Here is a 12,876-nt window from a genome sequence, read left to right as displayed (position 1 = left end):
CATATGTCTATAATTTTCCTTTGTTTTATCTTCATTTTGAACTTTAAGTTTAAGTTAAGTTAACATTAAGTTTTCTGAAGCAATTTTTTTCAATAAAAAACTTGTATATTTGTATATATATATATATATATATATAAATTACTTTTTATTCAGGAACCTGTCGAAGCTTTAAAGATCATAACGTCTAAGCTCATAAAATTTTCTCTAATTGGTACAACGAATTTACGAAATGCGTTTATTTAATTATATTTTCTACTGTTCAGTAAAATAGAAATGTCAATCTTTTAGGTGGTGATTGTCCAGTTCGGGGGACGGGCATTTTCAACCGCTCCACTTTCACTGGATCAGTGGCTTTGGTGCTTATTTTTTGGTGCCGGGGTGCTGGTGTGGGGCCAGTGCATCACTACCATCCCCACTAAGAAGATCCCCAAGACGTTCACGTGGGGTTCGGGCAACCCAGAAGACTTGGATGCCGGAGGGTCCCTGACGGAAGACACATCAAGAGGATCCATATCTCAGGAAGTAAAGAGGACAGGACAGATTCTGTGGATAAGGGGGCTAACGCGCCTTCAAACTCAGGTAATCTTCGCCCGCACCTGCTTTGTTTTCTGTATATTGCTTTAATATGATCTATTATGATAATGCTTATATTTAATGTCGTATGATTGTTATAATAATGCTTACTGTCGTATCATCGTTATGATAATGCTTATACTTAAATAGAATTTTAAGATTAAAATATATTTTTCTGGTCATTTATGATATAAATATAAGTATAAAATATTCGTGAAAACGTAAGTTTTTTAATACATGATCTAATAGAACTTTGGTTAGCAATCCTGTTCTTTAGTATTCCAGAAAATTAGGATTCAAACCATGAGAATTAGGATTTGGAATATCTAAGCAATTTCAAATTAAACACGAAGGCTATTTTATTCATATATATATATATGTATATGTACATATATGTATATATGTATATGTACATATATGTATGAATATATATATATATATTAATATATATATATANATATATATATATATATATATATCCTCCTCCGTTTTCTCAGACAATAAAACTGGTTTTCATGTCTTCTGTACCTCTTTTCCGATTAGTGATTATTTGGATTTCAATAATATTTCTAGCACTGTCCCAATATTTTATCTGTCCTACTTAACTGTGTAGTTATGGTGTGACAGATGACGATATTTAAATATTTTAAAAAATAATTATTTAGAAAATATTAGCCAATGATAAATAGAAAGAAAATATTAGTTAATAATAAAGTTTTTAAAAATACGATTTAAAAAAATTATAAACAATAATAATATGCATAAAAAATATAATTTATATTAAATAAAATAATAAGTTTCAAGAAAATAAAATCTAAACAATATTCAAACAAAATTTTAAAAAAATATTTAAACAAGCAATTTTAGTAGAGTCATTTATTCATCCTTAAAGTAACAACACAGTTAAGTAGGATAGATTGCATATTTGGACGACGCCGTATCTTTTTTCAATTATTAATTTGCCCCCCCCCCACCGTTCGAACTTTTTGAAATTTATTTTTAATGAAAATTCTAAGATACATAATAAAGGAATAATTACGAAACATTCTAAATAAATTAATAGCTAACTTCCATCAAGGTGTTCTTTGTCGTCAGGAAATTACAATAATTGTATCAATGCATCTAAGGTGGTACAATTTTTTTCAATACCAAATTGTAATATGGAGTATTTTAATGTACTTAAAATAACTGATTTTTCTTTTCTTTTAAATAGTTAAAAAATATTATGAAATTCACTTTTCTCTCTGTTCTGTGAGTGTTTTTTTTTCAATTATAAATTCTAACTGAACTAATTAATTAATTGGAATATAAAATGCTCAGTTTATTTCGTGTAGTTTTACCAACAATTTATCCTTCATACAAACGTTAAGACTGAATTTTAGATTTTAAAAAGCAATGTATCAAATTTAAAAAAAGTATTAAAATTACAATTACTAATTACGATTCATTAAACTCTGAAATAAATAATTTAATATGATTAATTAAATTATACCCATATTCGCTAATTGAAATTTTTTCAAACTGCGCATTTTAATTCTTTAAGTTGCTTTACTTTCGGAAAATATGTTATAAATATTTATAATAAATTCATGATTATTTAGAGATTTAATGTTGTAATCACTTTTGGTTTATATATTAAGAGCCTTTTTATAAAAATTTAAATAACTCTTTTTACAAACAAAATTGAAATGTATCACATCCTTTGCCATATGTTATGTTATTGATGACAATGAATCAGTTCCATAACTTGGAATTTTTGGAGCTACTCCGAGCTGATCTGATGTTACCGTTCGCAAACAGACGAAAAAGTTTAATTTTAAGAGAAGAGTGGAGATATTCCATAATTCTCTTTTTGTTATAAACTAACAAATTAAGCGTTGAACTAAAAAGTTTTGAAAACAAACTTTTCCTTCTAATGCAAAATATTTTCAAACGCTCCACCGACAATATTTTTTTTCTTGCAATTTTTCCATAAAGATTAAAATTTATTTGAAATATACATTTAAAAAATCAGAATTTGATTGGTGCATTTTAAGCAGAACGATCAAACTAATTTTATGAAAATCGTGCATTGTATCTTACTATTCCTTAAGATATTAACTTTGCTTATTGTTGTTTGCTTTTTCTGATAGAATTATTTCAAAGATTTAGGTAAAAGTTATTATTAAATCAAGAATAATGACGTAATACTATAAAGTGGATTGCTCAAAAAGATGACCATCAAGCAATTACCCGATTGAAAACTATACAAAAATAAATATACAAAATGAAATGACAGTTGACAAGTGCATCAAAATGGGAGGCCATTTTCAAGACTTGACTGACGTAAATGTTATGGAACAAAAATGATTTGAAAAAACGTTAAATTGCTCAGAAAAAATAGAAAAATAAAGGTGAGTAGCAAAACTGGAAAAAGAAAGCCACAGAAGCCAAGAAAGAAAAAAGATGAAGAACAGAACAAGAAAAAACGCAGATACCGAGAGGCAAATCAAAGTAAAAAGCATGTCCATGCGTAATGGAGAGGTGGGAAGGAGGTCGTTAGCAAGGGAATCAACATTCAAATGAATAAAACAAGATTCCAGGGTATCAAGATGAGTTGATGTGACTAGGGTAGAAATAATTTTAGTATTGTCGAATTTGTTCCCAAGATTCCAACAATGTGAACGATCATCAAAACGATTGTTTACCTTTAAAAAGTTGAAGGTATTTGGAGCGAGTTCCAAAAATTCCATATTATGGAACTGACTCATTGTTTTATTTTATTGTTTATTATTGTTTTATTATCTATAATCTATACTTTCAGTTTCAGTTGCAGCACAATGTATGTTAACATATGGATCGAAACTTGCATGTTTTAATTGTTTCAGCTAATCCTTACTAAAAAGTGTGTCTTTGTGAATATGTGTGTTGACTAATATTTAATGCTTTTATTTTTATTAAAAATATATGTGATTATGCCTGCATAATAGTGGAAATGAGGTATATAAAAGTGTGAAAATATGTGAAAATGTTTCATTAAATATATTTTTGTTTTAGATTGACTTTATTGTTATATTATTTTTAATTGCATTGACACGCGTGTATTTATTGCATAAGCATTAAAAAACGAAATAATTTTTTTTTATGCACAAAAAAGTTACATCTCATTTTTAGATTGAAGCAAATAAAATGATGGAAATAATATAATGATGGAAATAATATAAATTTATGAGTGTAAACGGTACTTCACACTTATTTCAATATATAAATGGATTGTATAAATTAGATTTACTAGTTTTTTGCTGTTTTTGATATCTGTCTGTAAAATATTAATATTACTTCATTGTTTTTCTTTTATGACGTATTTGCAATATTTATCACATTCACCAATCTTTAATTTTAATAATCCATTGTATCAAAATTCTAAATATTGATGTAAAGAAGAGATATAAAATATTGATAAAAAAGAGATATAAAATTTGATATAAAATATTGATGTTATATCAAAATTCTAAATATTGATGCAAAAATTCTAAAGATTGAGTGTAAAAAAAAAGATTTGAAAAACAAAAATGCTGCAATTGAAATAATGATTGCTATCGAGAATAAAATTCTTATGAAAATTTAATAATCTAAAAAAATATAATATTATTTCTGAAGAACTTTATTTTAAAAAAAGCTAAGGAAATATTTATTTAAACAGAGCAAGAATTAAAGTTGGCTTTTAAGCTGACCTCCTAAATTTGTAGATATTGAATTTGATTTTTAATAATTTATTATATTCCTTACCATGCTCTTATAATATTTTTTGGTAAGAAAATTTTACCCTATCTTCCTGATGTCAGAACTAGCTGATAAAAGTAAAAACCAAAATGTCAATTTCAATAGATTATAAGCATGCTTTTAATTTTAAACGGGTGTAGGTAAAAGAGTTTCATAGAGCTTTTTAAGAGTGCACTATTTAGTTTTTATAGTTTCATTTACATTAAAGTAGCTTTTAACGAATGCACAGTTTGCTTAGCTACAGCATGTAAGTAAATAATTTAGAACCTATTTGCTTGAGTTGTTAGGGAAAAACACATATCATAATCTATTTTGAATGCTTACTTACACTTTATAGACAATATTCATGCACAAGCTGATCTAACTTACTACAACGAATCAGATTACTAAATGCTTACGCATGCATACCTTTACAGTGAGCATGTGTTACTTTTTAATTACTAACATTTATTTATTCAATTTATGACTGTATTTCAAATGTATGGATTCGAATTAGTACACTTTTAGAAATTTTTCGGTAAAAATATTTAAATACCAATTTATTTAATCGGGGTGATACCATATTTAACAGAAACAGTCAAACAACCATAAGAAAGATGGTATTCAAAATGTTAAGTGTGAGAAAAAACTTTGTTGATTGTATTTTCTTAACCCCTTAACGATCTTTTAATTTTCAAGAAAACGGTCATAAAAGTGTCGATGTTTTTAGCTTTTGCATTTGTATTACGTATTTGATTAGTGCTGCAACTAGTTTAAAATAAACTAACTGTATACAATTACCTTAAAAATATCCTGGTACTGCCATCAGGTGTGTAAAATGAGAAATAAAATTTTTTCCGGGTAAAAGAGAGGAATTAGTTTTATTCTTATTGGCGCGTTACTACTGAGCACTCCAGCCCGTCAACATCACGGGAGCGAGAAATGGCGGGCGAAATCTCACCCGTCATTTTCACGGGAGCGAGAAGGAAGGTGTTAATGCGGTTAAACAACCAGAATTCTATCCGCGCCAACTAGTCCCACCTTACCAAGCCGTTTTGTTTCTCGCAGCTGGATACATACTTTTGCTGAGAAAGCTAATCAGTCAGTCTTATGACCGGCTGAACAGAGGTTCGAATCCCACCGTTGATACTACCATAGTTCCTCAATTCCTTCAGTACATGAAGAGTTTCCAGTGTTCTGCACTTTTCTATCGTTGACTCACGACTTCTGTATAACCCAATTTTACTGATGTGAGACTTTTGTCTCCTCTGTCTTTGCAATTGTCATCTAATTCCTGACTTGGCTCGAAGGTTTTAATTTTCCTCAGTTTTAAGAGTGCTGTATTGTAAGCAATACTTTCCCGTTGAGATCTTAATCTCCATTATTATTGCTATTATCTTTTTTGTAATTATACAAGACTAAAAAATGTTTACTTCTCTTTCTTTAAGAAACTGCTGTATTATACATAATTGAGACTATGTGAGACTATTGTCTTTTCAGTTTATGAAATTGTCTCGTAATTGCTTAAATAATTCGAACGAGGGGGTTAACTCTCAGATTTGAGAGAGTGCTGTATTAGACAAAGTTGCAGTTAGGTGAGTCAACTGTCTTCTTTATTGTTTGGTTCAAAAACTTGCCAGGGTGCCAAAAAACCATATAATAGTACTATCATTGCAATTATAATATCTTCAAATTATATGACTAGACTAAAAAATGATAACTTTCTTTTGCATTGAGAAACTGCTGTATTAGACACAATCGTATCTTGGAAAAATTGTGTTTTGCATCATTGAAATCGTCCCTTAATTAATTAAATAATTTCCATGAAGGAGTAAACTCTCAGATTTGATACGGTCCTGTATTGGGAACCAAAAAATCATTTGAAAAATCTTGGGGTGGCAAAATTGCTTTATCTAATATTACAATTAAAAGCTGTCCACATAATCATATATCTAACTTTATTATTTAATATTTTTTTCGTTATTTTTTATTGAAATACAGTCATAATTTGAGATATAGCTTTGCATAATCTATTTTCCAGTGCATAAAAGCATGTATTATGATTCTTAGCTTTAATTATGTATGATGCAATATGCATGCCATCTAACACAGCTACTAACCGGGGACTGCAATTGTATTTCAGCTTTCATTGCAATCAAGTATGTCGTTGCAGGTGATTGGCGGGGAGCTGCAAGACAGGTTGATACCAGTTCCCTATAGTAAAGCCGCTACTGATGAAGCGGTAAGTGACATATTTTAAGAGTAAATACAAACTAACCATTTGCATGGCACCTTTTCTAACTGGGGTTGAAACGCACAAGTCTTTTCGCCTATAACATATTTCGCCTCTTCCTGTTTTCAATTGCTGTAGTTAATGATTCTACAACTTGGATTGCTTCACACTATAGCTTAGTTTATTTTGATACGCACAGCCATGTATCTACTTCGAAACAGAATTCTCTGTTTTCTTTTCTGGAATTAAACGAATAGATTGCTTCACTTAATAAATAATGTATGTTTGAAGATGTGCATTAATATATGGTAAGAATATTAGAGAAGATCTTCTTTTTTCTTTCTGAATGAAATATTTTTAAAGTAGATTAGTTTTTCTTTTGGGGTGTGTTGGTCAAAATGTAGAGTCCAACAACTAATTATGCAAACACTGAAACTAAATGTAGTCTAGATAAAAGCAAAGCACACAACACTTCCTGTTTTATTTTAAGCATGTCAGAAATGAATGAACTAGCCATTTTTAATTTGTAGATAGATTAGCTAGAGTTAGACTCTTCAAACACGTTTTTTTTACGGATTTAAATTTTAATCTGCGTAATACTATATTTTATGCAAACTTATAAGTTAGATTTAATAATAATCTTATAGACTTAGGCTAAATAAAAGAAAGATATTTTCTCTATTGTTGCATTACTGCGATATAATTCATTAACAAACAAACATTTCAAATTCTCTACTTAAAATATTAAAAAATATATATATGAAGGAATTAATTTACGGATAATAATATTTTGCTTTAACTTATATGTTTCGTTTTAGAGAAAGTCAGCCCAATTAAGCTAAATTAGAGGGAAAATATTTTCGCTATAGCTGTTTTACTGCAATATAATTCATTAATAAACAAATATTTCAAGTGTTTGACTATAAAATTAAATATGTAAAGCAAAAAAATAAAAGACTTAATTCTAACATAACCATATATTACTTAAACTTATAGACTACTTTACAGAAACTTAGCGGAAACATCGAAAGGTAGCATAAATAAGCTTATACGAGAGATATTTTCAATTTTACTATTTTAGTGCAATATAATTCCTTTACCGACAAATACTTAAAAATTTTCTTCCTTAAAATTAAATAAGCAAAGCAAAAACAAATGTGCTACATTTAATTCACGCATAAAATTTAAGCATAATCAAAGAAATCACTAGCCTTGCAGTTGGTGAACTCGCATAATCAGAAATATGATGCAATGCTTCCATAACTAACAGTTTCTACATTACCCGAGATTGTTGGGAATAATTAAATGTTCGCACATTTATAATTTACACTGTTAGAAATTTCTCGGTTAAAATGGTTAAATAACGATTATTTTCTTTTACTATATTCAAACCGAGCATTCAAATAACCATAAATAAAATTCTAAAAAGATTCTGATATTGAAAAACTGTGAGAAAAACCATTTATTAATTCCTTTCACCTAATACGGATAAACAACCAAAATTTTATCGCACCGACTAAGCCCATCTAATGAAGCCACTTAGCTCCTTGAAACTGCGTACATATTAAAGCCGAGAGAGCTAATTTGTCAGCCTCATGATTGACAGAACCGAAGTTCGATTCCCAGCGTTGACACCACAATATTTCACCCATTCCCTTAAACACACGAAGAGTTTCCAGTTACCTGTCCTCTTCAAGGCCCATTACCTAATGAAAAAACTACCTCCTATATGCAGTTAAATTTCTTTTTTACAGTTTTGACACCATGCAACGTTGTAAATGGTTTAAAAACCGTAAAGGTAAAAAAAACGTTCTTTACCGTAAACTTTATGGTTAATTGGATGAACAGACTGCTGCGTGTTATTTTGCCATAATTTAAGAATTAAAATTCTAACAGTGTATATTTAGCAACTGATTTTCAATGAAAAACCGTAATTTATTCTTTGAATTTTCAAATTTTCAAAATTCAATATGCTACATGAATTTTCAGAAATTTTTTTTTTATTAGATACTTATTGAATGGTTTGAAGGAATCAAAATGTCTGCATGAAAAGAGTAAAAAGATTTTGCGGTTATAATTTCGACAATTTTAACAACTTTTCTTACTTCAGTTTAAGATCAAATATGCCAGACGGATCGGATATAATTTTAATTAAAAGCGATTGATTTTGAAAAAAAAATTGAAAATAAGTGCTTTTTGAAGAATGTTTTGATAAAATATTCTCCACCCATCAAAAAATTAGAGAAAAGTTATTTTGAATTCATCTATTCCCAATTTTGAAATAGCTTGTAGCGCTTTGGTGTTCTCGATTCTCGCCATCGCTATGTTCTCTATTTTAAAAACCATTAAGCAGTTTTGCGCAAATTAAGTTAGCAAAGTACGGCCAAATCATTCATTTATTTCTCATACGATAAATATATATCTATAAAATCAAACATGAACACCATGCAAGTGCAAATTAAGATCGAGTCAGGATTATCACAACTTGGAACAAGTAGAATCCTAAAAAAAAGGTTTGAGTCAACAGGGCTCATAATTTTCAGCTACAGTTTTTTTTTAAATAACGTATTAAAATTAATAAAAATAGCAAAACATCAAAATGTAAAAATTATATAAAAGTATATTAAATATGAACCAGTCAAACCATGAAGGATTTTTAAAAATGAAATTTAGTGAATAAGTGAAAAAAGTATAAAAGGCAATTTGAATTATTTAAAGTTTTACAATGCATTCCGTAAACTTGAACCTGAATCATAAGAAACTTTAAGGTACAATAACAACATATGTTCATAAGCTTGACGACTTTTAAAAGTTTTGCTAAATAAAGGAAATCAACAAAAACTATAATGTCAAGAATAATTGCGAAAAATATTTTTACTGTGTGTTAAATTTGGAAAGATAACTTTTACAAATTCTATTCAATTTTACGACTGTGCAATTTTTAAAACTTATTTGTTAGGTTTAAATGCTGTTCTGCTTCAAAATTTTTTCAGAAAAAAAACTATTAGAGTACTGACGCCTCTAAAAGGTAATAGATTTGATTATTTAATTAATTATATATTATGTTTCAGAATAAAGTATATAAGCACAAGTTAATTAGTTCATGTGTGATCACATAAATTGATTAATATTCTTTTTTTTTTAAGTTTATAGCATTTATGATTTTTATTTACATTTTATTGGGCATGTTTACTATTAATAGGGGAGAGGATACTTGTGTGGGTAGTTTTCATCAGTTACTAAACTATTCACGCAACTTCAGTTTAGGCACATCTCTTGAATAATACATAAGTTAGGATATATAATTTTAATCTAACCACACTATCTCGATGATATGATGTTAGAGTGGATACCATAAAATTGATCATATAATCTGTTATCTTTAGAAAAAGCGAGTTAAATCAAAATGGAATTAATTTTAACCTATAAATGCAGAAGTAGATTTTCTAACAACCTGAAATCTAACAACATAACTAACGCGATTCTTCACGTCAATAATGCTACAAGATGGCATTTATTTTTGAATATAAAATTGCTACCATTTTATTAAAACTGTATATAGATAAAAGGCAAATTACCCCAAATAAAGTACAAAATTTAAAGTACTAAATAAAATATAGTTTATCCCTGAATCACTATCGTAAATAAATATTTCTGTAAACATCATTATATAAAATTTTACGGTAAAAATATATTTTACGGATACTGCATTTAAGATGACAGTACTTTTTTTCTGGAATTTGATTTGTAATTTCATGCTGTGTATTTTGACTTTTTATTTTACAGTCATAATTCACAATGACTTACACTATATTGGATAACCAGAAAATTAAATTACTATCAAATTTAATAAATTTTTTAAAAATATTTTTACTTTCGAACCATTTATAATAGAAGTGAATTTTAGAAAAGTTAAGTTACAGTAGACTTTACAGGTCTTATTATTAATATTATTTTTCAGAAAAAAAGACGAAATATTTCCTTACTATTAACGAAATTCATTTGCTCTAAGAAGTAACGTTAGTTATTTCGTCTCTTGAACGAAATTTTCGCTCCGAGGAAACGGCTTCGTCATCAACGAAGAAAGTTTCACGAAATTGGAGTATCCATTTCTTTACAGTGCAATTGCATTTTTAAAACTGCCTGAGAGAAAATAAATTAATTCACAATTATTTTCATGTCTTTGTAATTTTTTTAAAATTTTATTTTAGATTCGTGTGGTGAGTGCGTTCCGAAGCGGCATGGACTCCCGCAAGAACTCGACTGCAGACGCAAGCGGTGCCCTCGGTCGCTCAGCGAGCAAACGCGTACCCCTGCTGCATCCGAACGCTACTGCTTCCACTAGCGCTGACGTTATCAAGGACGCCACGACCAGTAACGACAAGAAAAATTCCGCTCACAACGAAACGCCTGTTTGAATACTCATTACTTAAACAAACAAATAAAAGAAGAAAAATCATAAATTAAATATGAAGAAATGCCACCTTTTCATCTCTTATCTTCTCTCTTTTCCTTATCTCTCAAATCTCTTTCTAATCTCTTTCCTCTCGCTTAAAGAGAGGAAAAGGTAAAAAAAAAATAAATAAAAAAAAATCTTGATTTTTCCTGGCTGTTACACATCATAGTAAACTAGAAGAAAACACTACTTATCTAGCGAGCGAGCCATGATGGGAAAAGCCATGGTTCGATTCAGCTGGCTGGCATGTAACACTGTATGTGTTTTTATAAATACAAGTAGAAGAGAAGAGATATCCAATGAAGACTGTAGAAGATTATATATACATATATAAATAATATAAATTACTAAAAATTGGGGAATAAGGTTTAGATCCCAAGGTATAGACCATCTATAGGAAATCGCTCTTTAGTGTGTTAGATTGAAGGCTGCTGACTGCGGCCAAAAAAGTGACATTTAAAACACATTGTACATTTGTAAAGTGCTCAAGGGTCAAACAAAAAGAGTACCAACTCTACATATATCATTGTGGTGAACAGTTGTGAGGTAGCAGTGAACTCTCACTTTTTCTTCGACCTAAGAAATATAAATATATAAATAATTCCTCGAGGACTTCTATGCAATTAGAGTGTGATTGTGCAGGAATCCTGTGCAACAACTCGACCAGAAGCATCGAGACATCTGACAACGAGTATATATATAAATAAAAACAGATAAAAAGTTAAAACAATTCAAAATGGACAAGCGATTAAAATAATATTAAAAAAAAAAAACTCCAAGCCAAGTTCCTCTTCGCAATTATTTTCACTTCTTCAAGCTCCAAACTATAAATATTGAGGAAGTTCAGAATGAAATGGAGACGACGGCTTTATATGCAGCGAATAAAATAAAGTAAAATACACCCTCCCTCTTTAATATAGCAATTTTTTTTCTCTCTTAAAAACAGAGAAAATAAATGAGTATTAGCCATTTTTATATATACCTTTCGCCTTACGTATAACTCAAAACTCATCGATGTTGCAAGTACTTGTAAATAATTTAATCTTTAGGTGATGGGGCCGAGTTGTTGGAAAGTAGAGTTGAGATGTTCAATAAATTAAATGAATAGTCCATAAAATGCTTCAATAATAATAATAGAACCTGCTTAGATTAGGTAAATCTTAATTTTAAAAATCCACCAATCTAAAATAAATCCCGATTTAAGATTTAGAAAGTTGTGTAAATTCAAATTTGAGTAAGAGCTATAGTTTTTTAATATTCTGTCATAATTTTGAAAAAAATAAAATCTTACCAACGAAAACACAGTGCGCATATATTACATTAGCCTTAGGTAGGTTTTGTGCATTAATCGTAGCTATTTTTCACATAATTGTGCTTGGGAAAAATTTTTTCAAATTTTAGAACTCAAAGTTAGTTTAGATTTTGATGTGTCACTTTAACAGCCACTTTATTAGGATTGAAAAATTTAAAAAGTTAAAAAAAAGTACATGATAATTTTGGTGCTCCGTATTACATTAATAATTTTTAAAGTCTTAATTCAATTAGAAAAAAGTGTTTTTAAGAGGAAACTAAGTGAGTGTTGTTTAGTTAAATGTAATTGTATAAAATTTCAGCTATACTTGGAACAGTTTTTTAAAAAAACCTCCAAAAAATAGAACAACCCTTCTATGCAATTAATATCATTATACACAATTAGATCACATCATTGTATTTTGTACAAAAGTATAATTATCATCCGTCGAAAAATGTGTCGTTCCTGTACATAAAAGGTAAAATCCTTAGCAAGATTCTTTTTTGAGATATGTATGATTAATAAAATCCTTGAAAAGATATTTTGGTAGAAAGTCTTGAAAAATTCGCATAGTATTTAAAC

General features: G+C 28.9%; 1 protein-coding gene across 1 annotated transcript in view; it reads left to right on the top strand.

The window, feature by feature from the left end:
* LOC107438083 (plasma membrane calcium-transporting ATPase 2) overlaps positions 1-11,776 on the top strand; it is a 156,825-nt gene extending 145,049 nt beyond the window's left edge. The window contains 3 exon segments of the mRNA XM_043049232.2: positions 289-579; positions 6,488-6,556; positions 10,759-11,776. Of these exon segments, the coding sequence (XP_042905166.1) occupies positions 289-579; positions 6,488-6,556; positions 10,759-10,965 (567 nt within the window). The 3' untranslated portion in view covers positions 10,966-11,776.
* The last annotated feature ends 1,100 nt before the right edge of the window (positions 11,777-12,876 follow it).

This window comes from Parasteatoda tepidariorum, chromosome 10 (genome assembly GCF_043381705.1).
Source record: "Parasteatoda tepidariorum isolate YZ-2023 chromosome 10, CAS_Ptep_4.0, whole genome shotgun sequence".
NCBI classification, from domain to species: domain Eukaryota; kingdom Metazoa; phylum Arthropoda; class Arachnida; order Araneae; family Theridiidae; genus Parasteatoda; species Parasteatoda tepidariorum.
Note: the sequence above shows the minus strand (reverse complement) of the source record. Positions and strands in the feature narration are given on the sequence as shown.